General features: G+C 35.1%; 1 protein-coding gene across 1 annotated transcript in view; it reads left to right on the top strand.

Annotated features, from left to right (window-relative positions):
• PACRG (parkin coregulated) overlaps positions 1-27,366 on the top strand; it is a 223,746-nt gene that overhangs the window by 167,812 nt on the left and 28,568 nt on the right. The window contains exon 8 of the mRNA XM_048296681.1: positions 13,402-13,449. Coding sequence (XP_048152638.1) covers positions 13,402-13,449 — 48 coding nt within the window. The remainder of the gene's footprint in view (positions 1-13,401; positions 13,450-27,366) is intronic.

The raw sequence follows: 27,366 nt of genomic DNA, 5'->3' as shown, positions 1-27,366 counted from the left end.
CTTTAAAGGATTAATAAATCATGAGATCTATGAGAAGTATAAAGGATGCAGAACTATTTTCTCAGTATACACCTAAAGCTGTCATGACTTAGCACTCAAAAAACAAAGTCCCAAAGAGAGTACAATAGGAGTAAAAGTTAGAACATTCCTTATAGTTAATTAGTAGAAAATTGAAGTCAGTTTAATTCAAGTCAGTGAAAATATGAAACAGTTAATTTCTGATGTAAACTTCTACATGAAGCCATCCTTGGGACAGGCAAGCACCAGAGCAGATTGTCCACAGGTGCTCCAGAGTCTCCATTCTTGGAGGTTTTTGAGACCTAACTGAACAAAGATCTGAGCAGCCTAATCTGATCTCATAGCTGATCCTGCTTTGAGCAGGAAGGAGGATAAGAAACCTGCTCATGTCCTTTCCAACTTGAATGTCTTGTGATTTTCGTGACTCAGACAATTTTCTTTGCATCAGGAAAAAGCCCACCACAACATATTTCACACCAAATGTAACTCTGAATTTCTTGTGGATATATGCTCCACAGCATTTTTATTTTGGAATAAAATATCAAATAGAATTGACAACTGCCTAATGCAAAAAAATCAGACCACAGCTTTTACTGAAGGGTAATGTCAAAGCTCTGCATTCCATATGGATGTCACCAAAAGGAATTGTGATTTCATCAACACAGCTGCTAGCTTTGTAATGACATATGGGAGTAACTTTTTTTTGATGACTGTTCTTACAGCAATGTTTCCTCTACCTTCTGCGTTTTTCCTGACATCATGACTTTAAATATGAGCCCAATTTAAAAAGCAGTAGTAATTTCTGACACTTTTTGTATTTGTGTTAGCAATCTGATTTATCTCTAGAATTAACATTGTGTCAAATCTACTATTTCCTGAAGAACCAGATATAACTTTAATTTATTCTGTAGTTGTGAGACAGATATTTTATTCTAGGATCCATTTTGTCTTGTACAGTTCAGTGTGGACTTAGACTTTTATACACACCCAGATGAGTGGAAGTCTTTGTGGACTTCACTTCTACAGGATAGATTAGGGAAGAAAAGTAATTATGAGATAATAATATCAAGGACCTAGCAAGGATAACAAGGATCTTTTGTATTGATCTTACCTCAAATATAATATCATTATATCAAATCAATAAATATGATGACAAATGCATAATAACAGCGTAATAACTTTCCATATGCTATGCTATATTTAATGTCATCTTGGGCTATGTAGGAGTTCCTGAACTAAGAAAAATCTGTACAGAGACAATTTGTTACAAACAGAAAAGGCCTCTCTACAGAAGTGGGTCTGTGATCTTTGATTTATGAGGAACAAATCAAGTATTGCAATTTTGGGGTGGGGGGGTTTAAATGGGAAAATATAGTTTGATATTTTATTTTCTTGACAGGCTTAATATCATACTACTTGAATTATCATCCTTCAATAGGTATTTTTTACTGCAAGAAGATGAAAAAGAGAGATGTTACCTTTGCAATTTAAAGCAGTATATTTTTTTCATTAAGGTTTTTTTTAGTGTATATTAACAACCCCTGTTAGTGGACATAAGACTTTTATTTTTTTTACTGAGAAGAAGCAGATGCGAAAAGCAGGCTTGGTTTACAGCTAATAAGAGCAAGAGTCTGTCTTAATTCACACACAATCCCTTTGCAGGTTCAGTTACTAGGTGAGGCTCTGGGATAAATATTGCATACTTCTGATATCCTTCTCTTATGAAAATAATCTAGGTGAATTTAATGAAAGTAGTAAATAGTGAAACATGAAGTATTTAATGAAGCAATTGATAATATACATAATTATTAACATTGGTTTAGGTAAGAGTTTCCTATTCTATTCTAGTATGTAAAATTTGGTGACTGTAAATACTAACATTGCATTTAAATTAGTAGCAGAAAAACAGCTTTCAATGGAAAAGCTAATTTATGTAAGACTGATACACACTTTTAGAATACAAAAATTTTGTTAAACAATTGCACTTACAATTTTATGGTATACATTTTATTTGTATGGAGTTTTTGCTTTGATAAAAGAATGGTGTGCATTGACATATTTGTATTATGCTGAGATCTACTATAAATCTTGATAAGTTGTGAAAGCTGCATCCATTAAGTTATCTTCCATAACTGAAGGTGAACAAGCAAATATCCAATCACTGCTCTAATAGGACATCATATACCTAGCATTTTCTTTAATTTTTATTTTCTGTACTCTGTATAGTAGTCATTAAATAAAACCATCTCAAATTCCTTGTTGGCTAGTTCATGGTCAGAGAGCAAAACCACCTAATGTTACCAGTCAGAGTGAAAATAGTGAGAGAATGCTTTTCAAAAGCCACAGATGAGAAAGCCTCTTGAATATAGGAATGCTGAAATATGCAATCGGATAGGAAGATGTAAACTGACATAATAAATGAATAAAATAGATGCTGTATCAATGAACATAAATTTAAAAATTTCAAATTTAGCTATCAAAGTTCTAACTTTTGAGAGGGTATGGGGATGGGGGAAAGTAGCGTTGTACTAAATATAAACTTTTTACTTCAAAAATAGCTCTATATATTGTAAACTCATGCAAAACCCTTAGGTCATTATGCAGTATCACAGTGGATGTCAAACAAGTTTCAATTCAACCAAAATACACATTAAAAGAATGGAAATCTTTCTCCAGAAAAGAAAACAAATGTCAATAAAAATTCAGCCCCTATCAGGGATGAGGTCAATTTCATTCCTTCCCTGGGACATTCCTTCTTAACTCCTGGCAACCCTAACTCTTGCAGCTCTTGCATCACTCATTAAGACAGTAAAAAGTCTGGCTATTTTCCTTAGTCCCCACACTCCTTTATGGTGCAAAGAGGAAGAGCAGTTTATCCATATAAAATGGCTCTTTTCTAGTATTTTTTTTCTAGCTGGGTCATAAGAGGTCTTCAGAAGGGTCCAGTAACATGAAACGCTAACAAATGCATTTCAAACAGTCCAGAAAATGTTGCATAGCACCCAAAATTTTTGCACTATTTTAGCTGAGCAGTAGACTTCACTGACTGGTTTAACAGCTATGTAGTTTGCCCTTGCTGTCTGCAGTCACTGCAGTCACTACCTCCTACAGCACATTTATTTAAATTGGCTGTTCTAAATGACACTGCCCTAAGTTCCCTTCACCAATGTCAAGAGAGACTTGTAAGCTCACCTTTCTCTGCAGTAGTTTCTTCATCAGTTTCTTTGTGGAAGAATCTTTATCCCCAGTTGACACCTGTAAGAGCATTATGTGATAAGGAGTCAAAGGCGGCCTCTGGGGAGCTGGAATTGAGGTTGAAGGTCTCACATTAAAAAAGTCATTTACTTCTGGTTTAGTTTTGCTCTTAGGCATTATTCACAGTTTTGCTCTGTCTTCAAACAACAGGAGCAGTGGCCCCACTAAAAGAAAAGAAATCTGAAGCTATTGAATGTGCTTAGAGTTAGTAAATATTAACTTGGGCTTTCAGGAGTCAATCCACAGTATGTCGTTAAAGCAAGAGAGCCCCCACTTTTCATTGCCATCGCCTTATTGTTGCTGCACTTTTTTATTTTTTTTTACCAGACAAGGTATTTCTAATAATACTTTTACACAGCATATGGTTTTGTATGTCGCTGGAGTAAACTTCTTCCTCAGTTGATTATTGTTGTGCCAAGTTGTTTTTTATTGGTACTAATAAATATACAATTAGTGTTTACAAGAAAATACAGAAGAATATTTGTTTGAATACTTTGTAGTTTTGGGACAGACAAGTGAAACTTCAGTATGTATTTTAACATATCTCGTGCATATCCAGAATAGGTTTGCAAAAATCACATACTCAAGATTTGATTGATCTCACAGGAATGTCTTATCGTATGCTTTTAATTATGGAAATATCAGTGTATTGGCTTTATCAACTTCACATTAGAGGATTTTTTCACCATGTATTTCCTTGTATTATTTTCAGCTTTTTTACTTCTCAAGTAACATAAAACGGGATTTATATAAGTAAGGCTTATGTGGCAAATAAGTAGGACAGGGTATAGTCATCACTGACAGAAGTGTTTTGATAAGAAGGGTAAATGCATGTCTAAAAAAGGAAGCACACAATAGTTACTGATTTCAAAGGGATTTTTTTTCTCTCATTGTAAATTAAATTTAACCCAAATAATTTAAGCCTTCAAGATAGCAAAGAGTTAAAGTGAACATAACTTACACACTGAGAAATTTTTGTTATTCTTTTTAATTTTCAATTAAACAAAGGGCTGTTAAATATTTTTAAAGGGCAAATTTAGCACTTCAGTAACACTGACTCAGAATAAAACAGTCTTCTCAAATTAATTTCAGTAGGAATTTCTGTTCTATTCTAATATAATCTCAACATATTGTTATCAGTTTCTTTCTTTTTAAGGTGTGCATAAACGTGTGCAGCTATGAATGACAGAATAGCTCAGCCACCTGTAGATTATTGTGTGCTAGTCATGGTCTCTACAGTCATTACCAGTAACACAGCTACAGGCCTAAAAGTTCCACTGGCTGCTGGCTAATATTTGGGAAATGTCTGCACTGTAGCAGCACACTGGGTTGTCTTCATTAAGGCCAAGCCCACTGGAAGCATGAAACAGTCCAGAGACAAGCAGATGAGTATAGCTGAATCTGGGGTCTCTCAGTTGGGTTCCACTGCCCTGTGTGGACATAACCAAGTGATCTTATTTGCCACTGTAGATATTGCTAATGAATTCCCCTAAAATGCCCCCCTTACGTGGTTGCCTATGTGACTAACTTTATAGGCAACCATATTTCACTAAGGACAGTTACAGTATTTGCTATGAAAACTTAAGTGTTTGTGTGCTTGAAGAGTCACTGTTTAAATGCCTATGGAATTTAAGAAAAAGGAAAAGATCTTATCAAATTAGTTCTGTCATATTGAAAACTTCAGCTTTAAAATATCTTAGTTTATGCCTCTGCATTTGACTTTCTCAGGTGAAATTTTACTGTAAAAAACAGAGCATCTTTTTTATGAGATAAGGAAAAGAAAAGAAAAGAAAAGAAAAGAAAAGAAAAGAAAAGAAAAGAAAAGAAAAGAAAAGAAAAGAAAAGAAAAGAAAAGAGAAGAAAAGAAAAGAAAAGAAAAGAAAGCCAAACAAGTCATATTCTTTTTCATATTTTCTTAAGGTTTCTTTTTTTCCTATTTCACAAAGTGGTCAGCCTAGACCTTGTTTATTCAGGGGCTTGCCCAAAGCAATGCAGGCATCCTTCTGTTGTGCTTGTCAGGAAAGGATATTTTAAAGAAAGAAATAAAAAGTCGATTTAATAGCAAAGAGAGATCTTCACAAGTATCTTTCCCTTTTACTCCTTTAGTAAAGCAAAGAACTCTCCAATTACAGCTTCTACTATTATTTTCAGAAGTTTCAATATTATGTGATAACCTGGTATTACAGTGTCTTTTGTCAGAGCACCAGAAAAAGCTTTGAAAAACATTAGCCACGGTTAGAATTCCTTGTCATTTTCACTTGCAGTTTTGATATCATTATAAAGTACTACAATTTTTTCTTCTAAATGGCTCATAGTATGAAACTTTTATTCTGCTTTTTCCTCCAGTTACCCTGTAGGGTGGCATGTTTTTAGTGAACACAGGCAGAGAATCTGTGCTGTACACAGGAGTGATCAGGTCAGCTCCAAAAGGATTTTATGGGCTAGTTTTGTCCATTTTATAAGTAGGCTTGTGGTTACCCAGTAGTTAATGTCTAGCATAAATATGGGCTGTTTCCTAGAAGAGAAGTCCTTTACTACCACCTGCCCTCTGTCCCAGACACCAGTTAATTCATTCCAGCCACATTCTCAGCACTGGCTCATGGGGTCACGCAGGGAGTCAGATCAAAGCAGTGGTGGGGATTATAACTAACAGGTCTCTTGGATTAGGTTTCATGTACTGATAGGAATATGAGGATTTGTTCCTTGTGTGTATGTTCTTTTCTTCCTGTTATATTTCTATACAGATTCTTCAACATAAAGTCTCTGAGCTCTCTAGATCAATACAGGAAGAAATTGCTATTAGTGAACACAGGCAAAGAATCTGTGCTGTATGCAGAAGTGAAGCTGTTTTACTTTGCTGTATTCACAACAGGTGCATTTGCAGGCACTTTCTATACTAGTTTAGGGACTTCCTATGCAGAGGGAAATAGTTCTTTGCTTCCACAGGGAAAAAAAATCAAATTCTATGATTTGGAATGGAGTTGTTTGAAAAGATAAGCAATCCTAGTAAGATTCTACTATATAAGCAGTTATAAACCCAATGGCTAATGAAAATGAGTTTTTAAAGAGTGTTTTCCAAATGTTTGTATGCAAGCTTAAGTTGAAAACTTAGGGTCTGTTCAGTTAAATAAAACCCATGCTCTCTGGATTGGGATCATATTCTTCTCTCTCCTTTTCTTTTCTTTTCTTTTCTTTTCTTTTCTTTTCTTTTCTTTTCATAGGGTGAATAATTGCTTAACTAGGATATCTGGCTTCTGACTTTTAAAAAGGAAATGTTATTGCTTTGGAGAACAATTCAGTACATTTAAAGTGCTGCTTTCAAAGATATGCTAAAATCTTGATGAGATTAGTTACTTCTATTGGAAATTTTTGTACTAATTACCAAACAAATGATCTGACTCAGCTGCAGTAGTCATTACTAAAGAAGAACAAAATTTTTTTTTTTTACTCAGTAGATAAATGGAAAAAATTGAAGAAAACTTATTTGAGAATGAATTAGATACTGGTTTAATCAGGTCAACATGTTTCATTTCAGTGTAAAATAATATGAAAAAATCCAAAGTAATGGAAGCTATGGACTTTTCCTATGCACACTTGCCAGACAGGGTGCACAAGGAATTTATATTATTACCTATTTCTAACAGTCCCTGTTCATTATAGACCAGAAACTCAGCCTCGGTTCTCTCAATTATTCTGAGCCAGCACATTACAAGGAAAAGTAAGATGATCTGAGCTTAAAGGTTACTCTGAAGAGTATATTTCTCTCATACTGTTCTGCAATCTCTTCATTGATATGTTACTATCAAAGCCAGACAAATTAAATACTAGATTCAGAACTTCTGCTCAAAAACTGTCATGAATAGGTGACCAGAGTTCACAAACAGTTCAGTGACAGCTCATCAAGAACAGAAAATGGTGTTCAGTGTTCCAGGGAAGGGTACCCTTGCTACTGAGCATGCTTGAAGAAAGGGGATGTCCCTTTCACTGTCCAGTTATGCTGTACAAAACTGTTTCACCAGAATCTGTTCAGCAATTTCATTATAAATATATAACTTGTTTCTGGATGACCAAAACTGAGGTTTTAAGTCCAATATATTGTCAGAACCAGAAATTAGTGCCTTTGTCACTGCTCTGTTAATGAAGTTATTACAATGTTGGAAAATGAAAGTTCTGGTTAAACAACTCTAACTGCTGGGTTTTAAATAGGATTTTTCTATTATTCAATAACTACACTTTTCCTAAGTTCAATATCTACCAGCTATTTTGAAAACATTTTTATAGTTTCCCTTATCTGCTATAATTTCCCTCGCTATGTTTGATCTGTGCTTCTCATAGTTTCTTGACCTTGTCTCATGTTGATGAAGCTACACCCTTTCAGTGTGTACCACTATTTATTTTATGTTGCTCATTTTAAAGACACCTCAACCTAAAATTAACATTTTTTTGCTGGACGCAAGGCCATGCCTCTGTGGGATTCCTCAGGGCAAGAAACACAAGTAGATTATCCAATTTGATTTCTGTTTGTAGCTAAACACCATATTCTATGCAGCCTTGTCAAACACACAGATACTCAGATACAGGGCTGGTTCTCTGGATACATGATTCTGTATCTCCACTTCTGCCTGCATGGTTTGTTGAGGACTAATTCTGACAAGTATGATAGATCCAAGCCAATAACCTTTTTTTACAGTGGTGATCCTTAGTCATAAAAATAGTCTCTTGCAAGCAGCTAAATAAGATTGAAAAGAAACATCACTTATTCAATGCTGGGTGGCAGATAAAGTGAAATTCAGGATATGAGATACTTATCTTCAATTACAGATTATAGGGCATGTTAGGCCAAGTTACCCCAACAAGCACAGAGTGCAAATTTTGTTTTGCTGTGCTGCCAGCAATCACTGTACCATGGTGGTAGTAAAAAGGTGGCATTTGAGAGAAAGACCAGTTGGTATATCTGCTGTTATGTGCCCGCACACATCTTGGGAGAGGCAGCAATAATTGTATTTAGGACTTACTCAGATACTGGCCAATGGAAACAGCTATGAAAATGCATTCAAGTAATGCATCTCCTGGTACTCCACTCACACACAGTCCCAGAGTGGTATTATTAATTTTTTCACCTCTGGCAGCACCCTTCAGACTCAATAACAGAAGGAAAGTTGTAGCAGTTTTATGTGTTTTCATTTCTATCCATCTGCCTTTCGGCAATTAGTGACCGTGGGGGATACTCTAAAACCCAGCAATGACAAAACAGGCCAGGGTGATGGTGGACAATAAATAAATTTTCAATGTACTGTAGAGAACAAAAATAACTAATTCAACTTGGGTAGACAAAGCCTTTAAAGACCTAAGAAAGCCATAGGCCCCCATGCACGCATCTGGTGTCACTATTTTTGAATATTTCTTGGCTTCAGATTACCACAATAAAACACAAACTTTTTTGAATGCAGTCTACCTAAAGCAAGCAATAAAGGATCTTGGAACCTGTAGGAACTGATACATGAAGAAGGATCATATGAATACTTTTGAAAAGGCAAGGCTTCAACTTGCAAGTATTTGAATTTCATTCACATCAAGGAGAGATTGATTCCGTGGTGCTATAATGATGAGTGAAAGGATGAAATTTAAAAAAAGATACATGAGACTGGAATTAGGGAAATACTCCCTACTGTTCTGATATTTCAGTTTTCAAAAAATTCTCTTGAAGGAAAAATCACCTAGAACTTCCAAAACTAGGAGATAGACTTTGGAAAACTTAGCGGGGAACAAGTTACTGAGATCTGAATAAGTGAATTGCCCCTTCTCTATCCTTACTTCTGTTAAAATATTTCTATATAAAAGTTTTTCTTTAGACACTAAAAGGGGAAGTTTTCAACTTTAACAAGCTAATATGATCTCTATAAAACCTATCATTATAAACTAAATTGTTTAACAGGGGATATAGCACTAAGTATGCTTTAAAGGAAGGTTTAAATGTTAAGCCTAAGGACTGTTTATGTTACCAGAAAGTCATCAAGAATGGAGCATATTTGAAGCCTATGCCTGTGAAAGAAGCAGAACTTTTTTTTAACAATGCTTAAAATATGTCAAGTCAAAACTCAAGAACCTTTAGCACCATCATACAGCATCCAGAACATGCTACCATGTTCCAAACAGTTGGTCACAGCCATCCCCATCAAAAGTCGGCTCCAGAGAGTAATACCTTCAATATCTGGGTTGAAGTGGTAGTTTTATTGTCATTATAACTTTTTTGGTTCACTAAGAACACGAAAATTAAAAAAATGGAATAAATGATAAAATTACAATTTTGTGCAGAAGCAAAACCAAGACATTTCAGTGTAATATCAAATGAGAGAATACTTTATATTATTGTCAGTTACTTGATTTATTCCTCAAAATGACAATATTATTTTAATAAATAAATGAAACACAAGATTATGTTTGGCTTTTATGTTTAATTAAATTTCATGTTGGCTCCAAGAGATCTGCAGGATGAAAAAAAATGTCATAGATGTTTCAAAGAACAATTGTAGAAGGTAATGTTTACACATCTTTTATGTTAGATTAGGAGAAAAATTCTCTGATGATTGATGATATAAAGATAATTTCTGTTAATATTGTAAGCTAGTAGCAGCAGCTTGTTTTCATACTACCAAGGAATTTACCTGAGCTCCATGCAGCTTATAACAAAACAATAATTTCAATTTTGATCTTCAGAGAAGTGAGCTCCGTTAAGTACTAAAGACTGTCATTGCTGTAATGTTTGAGACTGCAGAGATTTGCAAAGGTTTCCTCCTCCCACAGGCTTTGGCTATATTTGTCAACTCAATGAAGACTGTAGGGTGAAACCTGAGGAGTGCTGATCCCATGTATCTCCTGCTGACATCAGTAGGAGCTTAGCACCTATCAGCATCAAAGGGTTTTGTGACTGCAGCTGACTCTCAATAACGCAAAACAATTAAAAATAATAGCAAATGGGACAAAACCCAAATGATACAATAGATACTGGGAAAAGTTTTAAAGATATCCTAAAAATTCAGGATCATCTTAGTTTTACAGTTTAGCATCTCAGTTGTGACCAGACTGTATCAGGAAAACATGATACAGAATTAAATTCTGAATAAAAGGCCAAGTAAATTGTATAATGGTGAGAGTGGCTGTAATCTACATAAAAATTAACATAAAGTCAATCTAAAGTAACACTGTGATAGAAATCAGCATTGTGTGTCTCTTGTGTCTTTACTTTTACATTTAAATGACGTGCACCCATGATTAACATTTAGGCTTTTGCTTTCTGTCCACCACCAAATCTATTTGGTCTTTGACCCAGGAATGATTTTTTGCCTGTCTGTAGAGCTTTACACAATGGAGGTTCTGAACCATAAGGGAAGCTCCAGTGGAACACATAAAGAATAGTAAATAGCAATATTTACGTTATCAAGGCCATAGTCCCCACATACGCTTCTCTAAGGATTCTAAGCGTAAGTGTCCATTTGTCAGATCTTTGTTCTTTCTGCCATACTACTTCTCAGCCTTAGCAAGATGTTTGTTGCAGTGGTCTGGTGTGTTTATTAGCTTAATCTGAGTGGTCTGGATTTACTTTGGAGGAAGCTGATTGAATGTCACCCGCCTATTTTAGAGTTGACAGAAAGGCTTGGCATATTTGCACTTGCTTGTGCCTGGAGTCAGTGTAGTTAGGACTTGTTCTACTCCCATACTATGCTTTGATATCTTTTCATATGAACCTATGCAGAAATACTAAATTTATTTGTCCTCAGGAGAGTCAGGAGTCCAGAAGCCCTAAAGATAAGAAATCACGACAGAGACACTTTCTAGTCATAATAAAAACATAGCGAAGCCTGATTATAAGTGGAATTGCAGTTGCAATACCACAATAAAACTGAAGTATGAAAATGAATTACAGGAAGTCCAAGAACACAGATGAGACCTCTAAATTATGATGGAATAAGTCAGATTTTGCCACAGGGCATAAGCATCAACCTGCAGTTTCCTTTGAAAGCTACTGCAGATGCCAGGGCTAACAATAACTCAGTAACTGAAAAGGCTTTTCAACTGTACAGTATCCAATGTATAAAATCAGCTGAGATCTCTCTGAAGTGGATTGTGTCTCATTTTTACTGCCAGCTAGCCTTTCAGCCTTTCAAATGTTCAGAATGCATTGCTATGGAGAAAATCACTGAAGCATGAGCTGCCATATGAGCTTTTAAAGTTCTGTTCATTACTTCCCAGTCATGGCCACTGTTCTTCCTTTTCAGAAAGGCAACCTATAATCTCTATCACTATCTTGTATAATCAGCCTTCCATGCCCTCTTCTTCCTTATTTCCCTCTTTCCTCCCACTTTGTTTTCTGTTTGCTGAGACGTCTTCAAACACAGGACTATGTGTTCGTGTAACCACTGTGCCAAAAGTTGTAGAGAAGTCTACTGGCTTACAGATATGCAGCTTCACAGTGAAATATCAAGTTTTACTGCAATGTCGACCTAACTGGACATCCATGACTGCCAACTTCATAGGATAGACTACTGTGTTGTTAATGTACCTTACAAACATAAAAAGTTGATTTGGGATATAATTAATCAGGTGGTTTAGGTTTTGGGGGGTTTTGGCGGTTTTTTTTTTGTTGATTCTTTTATCTAATCATATGGTGGAATTGCAATGACACCCAGCTAATTTTCTAAACACATCTTACACTGCAGATTCCCTTCCAGAGGGACCAGTGATACAACAGGACTGGAGCTATAGCCCAATTTACAGTAAACATACAGTCCTGAGGAAGTTTCTCTATGCCTGCAAGAAATTATTCATCATGAAATAAAATGAACTATTCATTTGCAAGCAGCTAATCTGTACTATCAGCTGTCTGCGTGGCTGAGTAAAGCCTCCTCAAGTAGGTATTGGTAGCATCACTTTTCTGAGAAGAGCCAGGCTTGTTCGTGTAGGTATATGTGATATTATTAGCCTGTGTGAAAATTATTCCTCTTTAAACCATTAAGTGAGGCCAGGAATTTAGGTAATTGGAATTACTTTTTTTTTTAGGTCTTGTTAATTTTTAGTGTATAAGCCATTTCTTCATAGGTTCAGCACAGTGGTGTAATACGCTGAAACTGTTATTGTGCCACTTGTATCTGTTTTCATGTTTGTAACTAAGAGATATGCCAAAGATGTATGGCTCCTTACTGGATATATCACTGCAAACATAGATTTAGCTCCGCTAAATTAGTAAGAATGACTAATCATTCGTTTTCTGGTCTATTAATCAAATACATTTTCTTTGTTGAAAGCCTCTTCTCACAATCACTACCTGTTTTAATAAGATCTATAGCGACAATCCTGAAATTTCCCCAGTCTAAGAGAATTTGCACATTTTAAGAAAACTTTTCAGGTCAGTGGGATTCCAACAAGGGTCAGAGTCTTTCTACGAGGGTAAGTAGAACTCATCCCAAAGTAATACTGGTGTAAATATTTAAGTGTCTGTGACACCCTCACTTTCAAGATGGACAGTGAGATTATTTGCCAAAGGACTTACTCATCAAATCGGGAGGGTGAAGAAGTGATTTGAAATTAATATGTGCACTATACAGTGCAATTTGTTGCATTGTTTGTTGCACTACTTGTGAAATAACATTTTTCATCATGTCTTCAATCTTTATATTCTGCCTAAATTTCATTACCTCTGAGATGGATATACGAGAAAGGATAATGCTGAACCAGAAGAACTGGATCATTTAAACTTAAATCCAAGACTTATAGTCATCAACAAAAAATAAGCACAACAATCAGCTGAATTGTGTAGATGTGTTGTTCTAATAACAATTTTTATCAGCTCTAAATTGGACCAAAAGTGGAAGGCAACTTGGAGGAATTGCAGGAATGCAGTTCAGTTAGTCAGATCAGAAAGATCCTAAGCGCATCATGAATTGGCTCCAATGGTATTTACCATAGTTTCACAGCAGTTGCACAGATTAGACCTGGATAATTTTTGAATGTTTCATTCACACAAAAGAGCAATTTCAAAGTCCTTTACCAAAATTTGTGAGATCATTGTTCATATAAAGTAGCTGGGCATACACAAGAGAATTTAATATTCTGGACTGTTTTGTTCTACAGATGACATGAGCCAAGGTCTCCTTTCCCTGATCTTGATGGTCTGCTCAGGTAAATGATAAAGATCTAATGAATTAAAGACTAATAGCTAACAGATGTACAGACGCTATCCACTCTATTAATTAATGCTGCTGTACATTATGTGGAACTAATGCAAATTACTGTCTGCAGAATGTTTACAGATTGGAATTGTGCTTAGCAACTTGGTGACAACCTCAGTGTAAGTTTTTCCAATATATTAGGAAAATGCTGTGAAGGAACTAGTAAGGTACAGTCACTGCGACATTTCTTCATGACCTTTAGGTTCCAGTCAGTTCTCCTTGTTTAAGAAATTTTTCGTTCAGTTTCAGTTGGTTAAGGCTGCATTTTATCATTACTTTTAAACAGGTAAGACAATACTGATTTTTTTCTACAGTTAAAAATTATAACCTCAGAAAATTAGTATTGCTGATAAAATGGTCTTCAGTCTCAAAAGACTTATTTAATTAAGTATATCTATAATTAGAGATATAAACTGTGACACTTTAAAAACTCATACTCTGGTGCCAATATGTCCTTCAGTGTATGTCAAGTTTTACAGACAGCTAAAATTTCTTTTTTCATTCACTTCTCAAAGATGATTTGTCCAAATATTACAGTGATTTGTTTATTTTGATATTCAAATGATTTTAGACTCAAACTAACATTTAAAGGACACTCAATGATGAGTTGCAAATTGCAACTGAAATGAGTCTTGTTTAGTTGATAGTTTAGTCATCAACTGGTTGTCTCTTTTACATAATTGCTATGCATGCTGGAATAGAAATCTTCTCAATTTATTTCTTTTCATAATACAAAAATACATTTAAACAAATCAATTGTTGAGTTTGGCCAGTGTTTAACAATTCCCTGTATTCAGCTCAAACACTTGAGCTGATTCTTAAGGCGAAGAAAAGAGAAATATTAGTAGTTAAAAGAGGAAGAGTGAGAAAGGAAGTATACTTCACCTGAAGCTCAGAAGTTAAGTGTGATATGTACAAGACAGTGAGAAGTGATAGAATCAGTAGCAGAAATTACTACAAATTTGGTGTAAACTTGTGTTTATAGCACACACGTAGTATAATATGTGATACCATGTTATTTAGATGCTGTGTTTAAGCAGTGCCATTTTTAATGCCTCTTGTAAAAAATATTTTCACATCCAATAACCAAAGCCAAGCTTACTTGCTGTTTCAGGGAGTCAAAGTCTTCTTTAACATGTTCCTAAGTGTGAAAATAATTTTTTTCATTCTCAGCGTAAAAATAGATACATCTGCTCAGTAGTATTCGTGAGCAAGTTTTAAGCAGTAAAAAAAATAAGCATTTTTATTTTGCAATGAGGTCTTTACTCCATGTTGTGTATCACTTATGGAATTAATTTTGATCATTAAAACTACCTTCCAGTCATTTGTATTAAGTACAGTATTTTAATATTTATTATTTTGGTTCTTGAAACAGCTGGTTTATCGGAGACTTCCACTCTGAATTCAGGGTTTCACAGTATTATTGGGCTACTATGAACTGAAATAAAAGCAAACAAAATCTAATCTGCTACAATATCAAAACTGCTGCAGTGTTTATGACTCCACTTGATCTCTGGTAAACAGTGTGTTAAATTTTTATTTAACATAGCCAGAAATTCCCGAAGCCTTTGCCAGGATTGTAGAAGGGAACAACCACTTGAGGTTTGGGCTGCCTGCAATCATGTAATTAGCTTAACTGAATACCAGAAGTTCTGAGATGAGGTTATTTATGAACTAATTGACAGTCTGCACTGGTTTACCATAGGAAAGAGGAAAAGATAACCTAACAGGAGAAAAAGCTACCCTTAAAATGGAACTATTAGAGCAATGAAATTACTCGGTTTGCATATTTCCAGTCTTCTTGAATTTATGGTTCCCTTGCTGGGAGAAATTTAACCACTGTCTGCTGAGGAAATGTTTGAGGTTTTTTTTAAATTCTTTTGTGTCAGCATCCAAGCTTCCCTCATAGTACATTGCTTAACATCTCTACATTCTGGTTTTAAACGTGGTAAACAGCCTTTCACACCTAATCAAACAATTGTCCTGATCAAATTCTCTTTCCTACTCAAACATCTGTCAACATGTTTAATATAAGAGATTTCAAAATGTTTGTAATCAGGGTCAGCTCAGGATCCTAAACAAGTTTTAACTTTGCTCTTCCAAAGCTTCTTGTGTTCTGGTTTGTTGTCCATATAATAAGGGTAGTGGCACATTATTTCCTGTCAGGGCAGTTCTGAAAATAAGCATAACAAGATCTATGAGCATTCAAAAGAAAAGGATCTTTGTATTACATGGGTAACTCTATGATATTTATTAGCATTTATAATAATTTATAATAACAATTCTTTGTTTTTAGAGTCTTGGGTGAAAACATTATTACTAATAGGTCTCATTTGCAATTTTCAAAAAAAAGAAACAACAAAGCTCTTGTTTTCATATAGCTATTTTCAGTAACTTGGATATGGTATGCATCCTTGCATACCTAACGCCTGTTGTCTTCCAATTTCTTTGATTGTAAAGGTCATCATCAGCATAAATTGAACCATAAGTAATAAGATTTAAAGCTGGGTAAGTTGAATCAGTTGACAGTTAAAGAGTTTAAAATAGCCTACTATAGCTTCTAGTAGCTGTGTTGCAAGCAATACACAGGATTTCCTCCATGCTGCTCCTCAGCTGAACCCAAGCTGAACCCCTTTTTTGATGCAATCATTTGATCAAAAATGAGCAGCTAAAATGAAAGTAATTTTTCAAAAGAGTACATGATTGCTGTGTGCGAAGCTCTGGTTAACCAATCTGAAATATTTCAGTCAGACTCCTTCTCAAAACTCCTAGACTTATCAAATGATACAAATAACTTTTCCAGATATTTATTAAGGAGATAAATGTTTACCTGTATTAGGAAAGAAATTGCTTTCCTGTCAGTTCCACATTGCCCTTCATAGTCTTCCCCTCTGTCCGAAAGAAAGTATAGAGCTGCAGAGTTGTTTGGTTTTTTTTTTTAATTCAAACCCATGATTTTCAGATATTTAAGCAATTGTTTGTGCATTGTAGGACTCTCCCAGAACATGTGTGTAGCTATACACCCATTCACACAGCTTTTTGAGTAGTGACTGCACATAGGGAAATAAGAGCATCCCTCTTTTATAGAGAAGACTCGTGTTCCATTCTCTGAGGGTTTGAGGTCTTCTGTGCTGCTCCCTATTCATTTTTCTCCATCATTTCTCCAGTCTGTTCATAAATGGTAGTGAGATAGTTATGTCTGTAGAAGGATATTGATGTTGGCAGGACTGAAGGGAATTATATAAATTAGAGCTATTTAATTTTCAGTAATCACAGAACCTTCAAAAGGAACCAGTCATCTCCTCTGTGACTGCAGCTGTAGGTTCTCATAAGCTCTACCACAGCTTTAATGGAAGTGAGGGGATTCCCTTTCCTGTCTCTCAGATGGATATAATGGTAACACATCTTAGCAGCCTTCTGACTCATATGAACAAAACTAGGAGGGATGAAGATGGATTTATATGCATTTTCTCTTTCATTTTGAAAAATTTTAGCTGCTGCTTCTTGCTGAAACACCTTACTACACTGAAAATGAATTATCTATTTAGTCAAAAATATTTGGCCAAGATATTGACAGATTTTTGAAGAGAGCTGACACACATCTGTGCTTGCTACAGTTAGTAAGTTTAGCAGCTGCTCTAGGGAAACTGAACACCTAGAATTGGTACCAGGCATGATATAGGATTCTTTCAGCTCATACTGCAGAGGATTTTGAGCACTCTTTTTCTATCACCTCTCAGTTTCCTCTTTCTAATAAAAAAGCTTTGAAAAGTTTCTTTTGATACAAAGCTGTTTGTAAGGAGCAATCAATAAAACATGTTCCAAGCTGGTCGATAGAGTAGTATGGAAATTAGAGGAGGTTGATAAGCTGTGAAGGGGGTGAGTAGAAGAAAGAGTGATAGTTACAGAACCAGAACTCTGAGCCTGATATGGTGGAAAATGGTAAGACAGAAAGGTGTGCAAAAATGGTGTGGTTATTTACATCAGAGCTCCAGGCTAGGAAGATGACAGCAGCTGTGTTTTGAGTTGACTTGAAAATGGAACCGTTTCTGTCAAGGAGGCTAGAACTGGAAGGATTGGTGTCGAGATGGAAGATTATAATGGGGTTTATATGGTGCAACTGTGTTAGTCAATAAGATGAAAGCAACACTATGTTAAGAAGCTTGGGAACAATTAGATTGATTTTGCTTTCTCCCTTTTAAAATTTTATTTTCTATGATGTACCCACTCTCTTCTTTACTGACTGTGTGACCTTTAGAGGTTTTTACTCTTAATTATTTCCTTTCTTGTGGTTGCTCTTAATATGTAGCAGAATATTCAGTCAATGTAGTAAATCTATTTCCTTATGTGTTTAGAAACTATGCACATTATTTATTTTCCAGACTACATAGTAGTTTATGAGAATGAGGATCTACTGCTGTGATTGCTGCTTTTCCTGCTCCATTAACCCACAAAAAGCTCAATTTCTAATGAAATCTAAATCCATTCCAAAGCCAATGAATATCTAATATTAATTCATTTTGTAACACTCTTAAATAAGATATGATGTATAATCTTTGGTTCAGTATATGTATGATTTCTATGGAAGAAGACTGCAAAATCTTTCTCAGAAATTATTGGGAGGGATTGTTTGTGGAGTTTTTTGATTAACGATCCCTAATCAGTTCCATTAATCTTCATCTGTAGGTGAACACTTTCATAAAATAATATGACTGGCTTATTTTTTGCTGTTCAAATCAGTCATGTTTTATTTCACTCTACTCTTCTGTCAAATCCTGTTTAGATGGGGGGATGGGGGGTCGGGGGGGGCTTGTTTTTTGTTGTTGTGGTTCAACATTCACACATTTAACTTATGAATTAATATTTTTGAAGAAGATGCATTTCCCTCTTGACTGTACTGCAGAGAAATAGGAACTCCTAGGCTAATGCTAACGTGTGCTGAAATTGTTATTTGTTCAGTGAATATAGTGTACAGAGTTATTCTTTCACATGTTTTGAGTAAATCCTGGCTCAACCAATTTTCTGTTCTTCCATGTGTAGTATTCCAATGTGAAGTTCATGAGACATTGTAGATATTGTGTGTGGAAATTGCAAATAAGCATTTTTACACTAAGATTTTTATTGTCATTATTGTCTGTGGTCAATCCAACATGCACATATTATTAGCTATCCTTTGCTCTCTTGGAAATATGATAAAAGTTTGAGTGGCATCAGCTTGAAAGGGTGCATGTTAAGTGGGATACATAAAAAAGTCCAAGAACAATTCAGTTTTTTTTCAAATGCAAATTAAAATGGAAAGGGAAGTAATCTTAGAAGAACTTCTTTCTGATCTTATATCCACACTCTCCTTTAAGGTAAATTCACTCCTGAATTTACCTTAAAGGATACTGAATCCAGGCTGCTTTGTTCTTAAAATTAATAAGATTCACTTTGGCTAAATCAATGCTGATTTTTTTCTCTCTCAAAAGGGGAGCAAAGCCAGTTGGTTAGTATAAGACAAGTTAGACTTACAAATGCCAGTCATGTGATGCTTTTTTTGCTTCCCCATATGAAGTTTCTACCACAGGGAATAAATGACTGACACATCACCCCCTGCCACCATAACAACTGTCACGCAACACCATTATTTTTCAAACATTAGTGGCATCCCTCCAACTGGCCATAAGGTTGCAGGCATATATTTTAATCATTACTTTGCCCATTGCAGGAAGCTGAAGTCACACCATTTAATGTGTGCTTATGATAAATTTCACTTTCTTTTATAATAAGATGGAAGTTAATGAAGCACTGCACAATTGTGGTGAATTAGGCAGCAGTAGAACAAGGCAGGAGAATCCCCACTTATTGACATTATCAAAGCCATCTTAAATGCATTGACTTTTAAACTGACTCATATTCAATTATTAAAAAGGGACCAGGGGAGTATACTGTTGGCTGAGTAAGAAAGAAGATTATAACAGTTCATTAGTTATTAATTAATTGACAATCTCACTGCTTAATGTCTTTACATGTAATAAATACTTCTGTGCCCAGTTCTGTTTTTCATCAACATGTAAAATACGACATTTTATTTCTTCTGTCCACACATACAAGGGAGGGTCAGCTGGTCATGTATTAGCAATTTATATTGAGATATTTTACAACATAAATTATTTATGGAATTAGTAAATAATTTTTCTATATGAAGCTAGCCATAAGAATAACATACATCTGTCTTTTTTTACTATAGATTAAATTTAGGTGTTAATCCTGTCTTAAGCAAACCACAGGTTTCCTGAATAGCAACTTGCGGGGAAGGACTGGGGGAAATGGACCCCACAAGAAAAACAAGTGGCTGTGACGAAAGTGCCCATAATAGAATTCGTTTTACAAGAATGATTCAGAAGCAAACTGTTTATTCTTCCATAAATTGTTGCTTTACTGTAATTTTTACTCACAGCAATTAGAAGTACATATTTTTGCTGCTGTTTTATACCCCATCCTTCCTATTCACAAGCAACACACTATTGCTCTTGAAAAAAGGAAGTATCTTGAAAAGAGGAAGCATGAATAGCATGCATATTCAGGAATGTAATGCCTTGCTTTCATGCATCCATGTTATCACCAGAACACCAACTGAATTTTTTTAAGGCACATTGTTTTTGGGGGTGGGGAGGGTGCAAGAAAGATTATAGTCACTCCTGTACGTGTGACCATATAAACACCCTCAGGACAATGTGACACAGCAGCAACTATGACTGTAGATATGCTTCTTATTTTTTGTTACTAATAGATTTTTTTTAAATCCACTAATACCATGGACAGGTATGAACAGAAGTAGAATTGTGCTGCACCAGGGCCTGTATTTGTTGGTTTTCATGAGTGAAGGTCCGTCCTGGTGCCAGTATCTAGATGATTGGCAGGGAGGGAGGGAAGGAACAGTTTGAACCTGGGGCTACCAGTGATTCAATACATAGTATAAAATAGTACTTTGCTTTTCAAAACCAACCAAACAGAAAACTTGTATTGATGTCTCTCACAAAATTTGTAATGTGCTATCTCAGTCATTGCTACCTTTCAGCACATAACTATAATTTGCCCTATGTATAAAAAACCAAACATGTTCCGTATCAAAAGCTTCTCTCAAAAAAGTTTTTCCTCATTACATTTTACTCCCGCTTATGTTACCAAAGTTATATATGGTTGGTTAAAGAAAATAGAGAGTGCTTGAGAGGGTAGGTGGAGCAATGATGAGTCTCCACGGTTGGTAACTTTACGTGGTAGCTTCTTAAACAAAGTTACAGAGTCTGCTCCGGCAGCTGGAATAGATTGTCTGCCCACAGTCACAGAGCGACTATCGTATTTCCCTCTGCTGAAAGAGGCAGTCACTTTCTCACCTTCCCTCCTGGTCAAAGGGCCCTGCTGCTTCCTTCCGCTCACCCCTAAGACACCTAATTCAATTAAGTATTTTGTCTGAAAATTAATCTAGCAACAAAAATAAGTATGGCTGGTATTTCTGCTGGGTTTGTGGGCTGAATTTGCCTACAAACATGTGAGATGCATAGAGAAAATGAAAGGAAGAAATGTTTGCAGGACAGAGGGTAAAAGAATAACATATGTTCCTCCAACTCTAGGGCCCCAAAATATAAAATAAATAAGTACTAAAAATATTGGATTTTTTAATATTGCACGTACACACACACCAAAAAAATCTGGCCTAACATGAAATTAAAATGCATCCAGAATAAGAGAGAATTTAACAGGGGAAGGAGGAGAAAGAAGAATCAACGAGTATCAAAAGGTTAGCAATTATGCTAAGGAGGGTTATTTCTATAGAATTTCTCTCTACTCATTTGTGAGTAGAAAGTTTCTCTAGAAGTCAGTTCCCAACAAGAATCTAATTTTAGGCATTTTGATTCAGCTCAGGAGAAATCTGACCTCTTCCTGTCCTGTAAATGTTGAAGAGACTAAGAGACTAACCTTAGGCTAATGTTAGCCTTTGTGTTTGCCTTCCAGTGGCTTCAACAATGTGCAAATCAAATTCTAATGAGAAATGCTAAGAATTAAACTAATTTGGTTCAAAATTCAGCTTTGGTAATTTTAAGTAGGTTCTAGATTTCAGAAAATTATTCAGAAACCTAATAATGTAGAAAATACTTGTACATGGTACAAGAAACTTGTATCCATTGGCATTGATTTCCTTTTCCCCCAGTATAGACACATTTCCCTGGAGGGCAATTTAGGAGTCTTTATAAGGAGGCAAAAAGTTATCAGCAACTGGAAAACAGAAAAGGTAATTTCAGCCAGTAAACACAAAAATATCTGAAATTACATCTGTTCTAGGGCTGTATTTGACCTAAAACATACTAAATTCTAGGAGGACTTTTTTTTCCATTTTGTATTCCAATGTCCTGAAATTTTACTGTTAACCTCACATGAGATTATGTGGGTCAATAATAAAATTCCTGTACATTGATATAACTCCTGTGTCTCTTTTTCCCTTACTGACATTTTGCCTACATTTCTATACCTCAGGCCTTTGTCCTGTGATACATCTCCTGATAATCCATTGAATATGTTGTATTGCAATTCAGCATGATACAGTTTTATCAAAAATAAAGCAGCTTGTGTACAAACTGTATCAAAAATAAATTCAGAATTGAGATATCAACTCTTTGAAATATTTCATTATAGAATTCATATCTGTGTGAGTTTTGAACATTCTTCCTCAAAAAGTGAGTATGCAGATCTTTCTACCTCAAAATAAATATCGTGCTTTATGATTTGTAACCTGTACACATCTCAGAGTTCCTAGCATCTGTATTGGTTAGATTACTAACTCTGATTTTAGGTTTTTTTATTTAGGAATCTCTACTGCACAATTGTATTCGGTACCTGTGATGCACTAAGAAACTTCAACATTTGTTTAAAATAAGTAAATTAGTACCTAATTCTAAAGCTAGAACTCTAGAATGAAACAATCAAAAATACATTTTACAAACAGGTTTTGGGATTAGTTTATATGCTACTATATTACAAATGTTTTCTAGGGGACTTTGACAGACAGAAGAAAGAAACTCATTACTATTTCTGACAATACAGAAATGAGAATAAGACAAAACAGAAAACAAAATGTTAAATTTATATTTGAAGGTAAGGCTAAAGATCTTTTTCCTCTTCCATTACTATGCTTTCTACAGAAATAAAAATGGCAATAATGTGTTCTTCCATAGTTCAGAAATCTGTAGCTTATACTATGTAAATTCAAATTCAGTTTTCCCTATTTTTTTTTTGTAACAGCCTACTGATGAGGAAGCGATAACACATTTTTTGCTTTCTCAAAAGAAGGAAAAAATTTTAGTTAGCTGGGATTTGTCTGTTTTGCATACTTTATAACACATGTTCTACATTAAAATTTTTTAAATTTTTTTAGTACCTGCATGGCCTTATTATCAGTGCACGATCAAGTTCTAAACTCCTTGCTTTGGCAAACACAAGTTTGCACTTGTGAGTAGTTCCCTGCCTTTTGACTGAACTCAACTGTATGAGTAGTTTTGTGTATATACAGAAATTTTTGCAAATCAGAGCTTAGAAATGTACCCAGACTTTGATTTGAACAAAAAAAATTCGCTTTTTTTGCCTTAATAGTATTTTCCTTACACATAGGACAAGAGGGGATGGCTGTACACTGTAAGAGAGTTGGTTCAGATTGGATATTAGAAAGAAATTCTTCACTGTGAGGATGGTGAGGTACTGGAACATGTTTCCCAGAGAAGCTAGAAGTGTTCAAGGCCAGGCTGGATGGGCTTTTGAACAGCATGGCCTAGTGGAAGGTGTCCCTGCCCATGGCAGGGGGGTTGTAAGCAAAGGGTCTTTAAGGTCTCTTCCCACCCAAATAGTTCTATGATTCTGACAAAAGCTACCTTTCAGTCATTGAAAATTTTTTAACTTTTTCTAGTTTGGAATTTTTGGTTGGAAGAAAGTAATCAATGCTTGATTCTGTAACAGAAAACTTCTATACTTAAGTTTACATCAAAAATTATGTTCTGAACAGTCAATATTTTTAACTTTTCATTCCATTGTTATTTAAAAACTCAAAATATGTAATTTATTTTTAAAAAATCTATCTAATTCTTTTTTTAATGTGGACTTTTTCAGACATGGGTAACTTTTCTGCCAAAATATTTTTTGTAGTATCTGAGTATTTGATTCTTTCTTACAGAGAGCCAAAGCTTCTAATGCATTGTTCTGTTAATTGGCATTATTCCACTGTATCAAGTAAAGATCAAAAAATTTTGTATGTTCCTGGAAAAAATGTCATTTCTCCCATGGTATGATTAAAACAAAAAAAAAAATCAGACCAAACCAAATCACACCAAAAAAAAAAAAAAAAAAAAAAAAAAGAGGAAGAATTTAGTTCAATAGCCTTTCAATTTCTTAGAAATCTAAGACTTTTCTAAAATCATAAAGTAAGAGAATAGGATAATGGAGATTTTTCTGGACTGTTATAGAACAAGCCTTCCCTTGCCGTAATTCTTATTAGAGAACTTCATACTGTACCTTGTAGACCACAATTGTAAGTGCTGTTTATTTGGTATCTTTAGTTTTCCTTGCATTTCCTTCCTTTACAAAGAGTCTTCTATAAATAGAAACCAACCTGTTTCCTTGGCTCAGTATCAGGAAAGTGGTGAATCATTTCATATACTGATGTGCTGAAGATGGCATGAATATTTAAAATGTAGATATACAGTCTAAATAGAATAGCTATGCCTGGAATTCCAAAAGTGGCTAGAGATTTTTGCACTTTTACAAAAGTATGAGTGAAAATATGTAAGTTGTGAAAGAACAGAGCTAAATTCTTCCTACCCCTTCCTGTACACCGATCCTTCTTGTTTTAACACAAGTTTTTGTCAAAACTTTGTTGTAAATTTTAAATCATAATTTATTTTTGTCAGAAAAATATTAAAGTCTATGAAAATGAATTCACACATCACTGTGCGAGTACACTTCTTATTAAAAATGTGCTGCTTTCCAAATTTATGTTCACTTTTGTTTAAGTTAATTTCTGTGATTCCATTTTGTTTGCCTTAGGTTAGAGCATTGCCTTGTACAAAATTAACATGTCTAATTGCATAAATATTTATTCCTGGATGACATTCCATCTAACTCAATAGAATGGAATCACTTATTTTATAACGTGTTGTGGAGTCAGTCTTGGGTCTCTTCCTAATAGAGAAGTATAAACCTAATTAATCTCTTACAAGAAGAAAAATACTTTCTAGCCAGAGAAACACTAAAGTTTCTATTTTCTTATTTTGTTTTATATCTTTAGTATTGTTTCTCAATTCAAGAAACCATTTTGAGTGAAACTGCCAATGCAGAAATGCCTTTCTAATTTCCCTGTGTACCTCTGAGCATGAGCAGTAGATGGGATCTGATTTTATTCCATTTCTGTTTACAGCCAAGAATTGGAGAGACTGTTCAGATCTCCATTTTCCTTGTTTAAATCAGGGATTAATCCAGAATTTGGAGTTACAGTATATTCCAAGGTTTTTATCAAGTTAACGTAGATCTTCTAGATAATAAGAAAGGTTTGTATTACCATGAAAAAATGAAAAACATGGGCTGTGTAGCATTTAGCACTTCCTTTTATATTTAGCAGGGTCATAGTTCATCCCAAAATTTTTTGACTAATTAATTAGCCTTAACAGTATCTCCCAGAAGATGCTTTAAAATGAAGGATCATGTAACTTTGCTGTTGCACTCTCTATCGTGGCTGTGAGCCTGTGAGATTACAACCAGTGTAGTAAGGAATGCGACAGTGTGGCATGAGAAGAATGTGGCACATTACCCATGTGTGATAACCCAGCCCAGTGCAGTCCCTGCCTGATGAGCACATGGCTGGCCTGTTTACAAGATGACCCTAAATAAGCCACAGCATCTTTGTTTACTTTGCTATCATTCACAACATTTCACTGCATTTCATATCATTCACCGTTTCAGACCACTGAGAATGAACATATTTATTTGTATATGAAAGAAGTGTGCAAAGTTAACAAATGATCCTGAATGAAAAGGAATATTTCAATCATGTACAGTTAGTTTTAGATCTGGTAATGTATCTCCGAGATTTGGAGAGAGGATCTTCCGACAGTGATTTGAAGAACTGTTTCTTGCGGCAATGAATTTAGGGAAACATCCCATAACGAAGCATTGGGTTATAGTTAAGAACATAATCAAGTATATTTCTTAAGCTGGGATGGATTTAAGTATATTAACAGGTTTCCTGAAGTTGGAGACTACAGTCTAAAAATTAGGTTTGCTTTCTGTTTTGGCTCCTGGCCCTTAATTTGAATACAAACGTTTAAGTGGGTATGACTGTATTATCTCTTATTTAGCACAAAATCACTCTCTTATCGTTCCAACTGACTTCACACTGGAAAATTACAATGATGCGTCTTAGTGACACATTGTTTCAGATATAATTGATTTAACTGTTGTCTCATGAAAATCTTGTTATCAGACTTAGAGCTTAGCTGCATTTTGTAGACTAAGGACTGTGAAATTTTCTAAACAGGAATGACCAGCACTTGCACAGGTAGCCTGTGAACTTTCAGAAGTTCAAAGTTTTGTGTTACTTTGGATATTTACCCAATACCAAGGGTTAGTGAGTCCTTTCAGAATGAGAAATAGAACTGCAATGTTGCAAAGTAGAAAGGAGTTCCGATTAAGCTTCAGATAGATTAGCATCTTAGGAATGGATGGAAAAGTCCAGAGAGGAACCTTCCTGATGCTGGGCTGATTGTTCTGCAATGGCTAAAGCCTACCAAATCCTACCATTTCTTCTGGATGAAGTGACAAAGACATGAGAAATGGAAAGATAAACTACTTGCAAGTATATTCCAGCAGGAAGATGTGGAATTTTCGTTGTCCCTGGTAATTATTGTCTTATCTTGCTTACCTGATTCTACATTTCTTCAGCCTTTGTGTGGGAAGGTTCAGACAGTAATTTTTTACAACTCTATATGTACCTCATACAATTCTTCCTGTGGACAGGATTCGTTCTGGAAACTGAGTCGGTGTTGTCAGAAACTAATGCATTACAAACCTTCAATATCAGCCATCAGAAAGGTAGTTTATATCTGCCCATATCAAGTTTATTTGCATAAATGGGCCTCTTTGTTTCCTGAAAGAAATAAACTGAGAGTGAAGGTAGAAGTGGCAGAAGGCCACTGCAAGAAGCAAAAGAGATTTATCTACTGACATCATGATGATCATCTTAATTAACTGAAATGTATTATCAGTTGTGTTTAAATGAAATCTGATTTTTTATCCTCTTAAATGTACATAATCTTCATGCTTCCTGAAAACTTACAGAAGACAGCATTTCCTTCCAATCCTTTTTCTACTCTTTCATCCTACTGTTATTTGTGGGGAAGGAAAGACTGTCCTTGTTACTTACATTTCTTTTTTCATGTGTGATTTCAGTTCTTGGAAAGATTAAATGCTGTTTACCATGGAAAGGAGATAAATGTAGAGGTATCAGACATCTTTACCTTTCTACATGGGTGTTGGAACTTTCTCATTTTACAGCTTCCAGTACAGTTCCAGACTACTTGAACACAGCTAAAAATCACAATTAATTGGAGAAAAATCCATGGTGATGTTGTACTGTGGACAAATGGACAAGACACCAGAAAACACCTTTCAATTTTACACTTTGACTTTCAACTCTCCTATGTTGGCATGAAAATCCAGTTAATGTGTGTCAGCTTACCATTCTATCTACATTTCTTCTCTTATCTTTGTCTTCATACCAATTTAAGTCTAAAAGTTACCTGGTAATATTGTTGAAATACACTCTTTCTTCATCCAGCATCTGATTTAA

The sequence above is a fragment of the Corvus hawaiiensis genome, chromosome 3, assembly GCF_020740725.1.
Source record: "Corvus hawaiiensis isolate bCorHaw1 chromosome 3, bCorHaw1.pri.cur, whole genome shotgun sequence".
NCBI lineage: Eukaryota > Metazoa > Chordata > Aves > Passeriformes > Corvidae > Corvus > Corvus hawaiiensis.
This window is presented reverse-complemented; position numbering and strand designations above follow the sequence as displayed.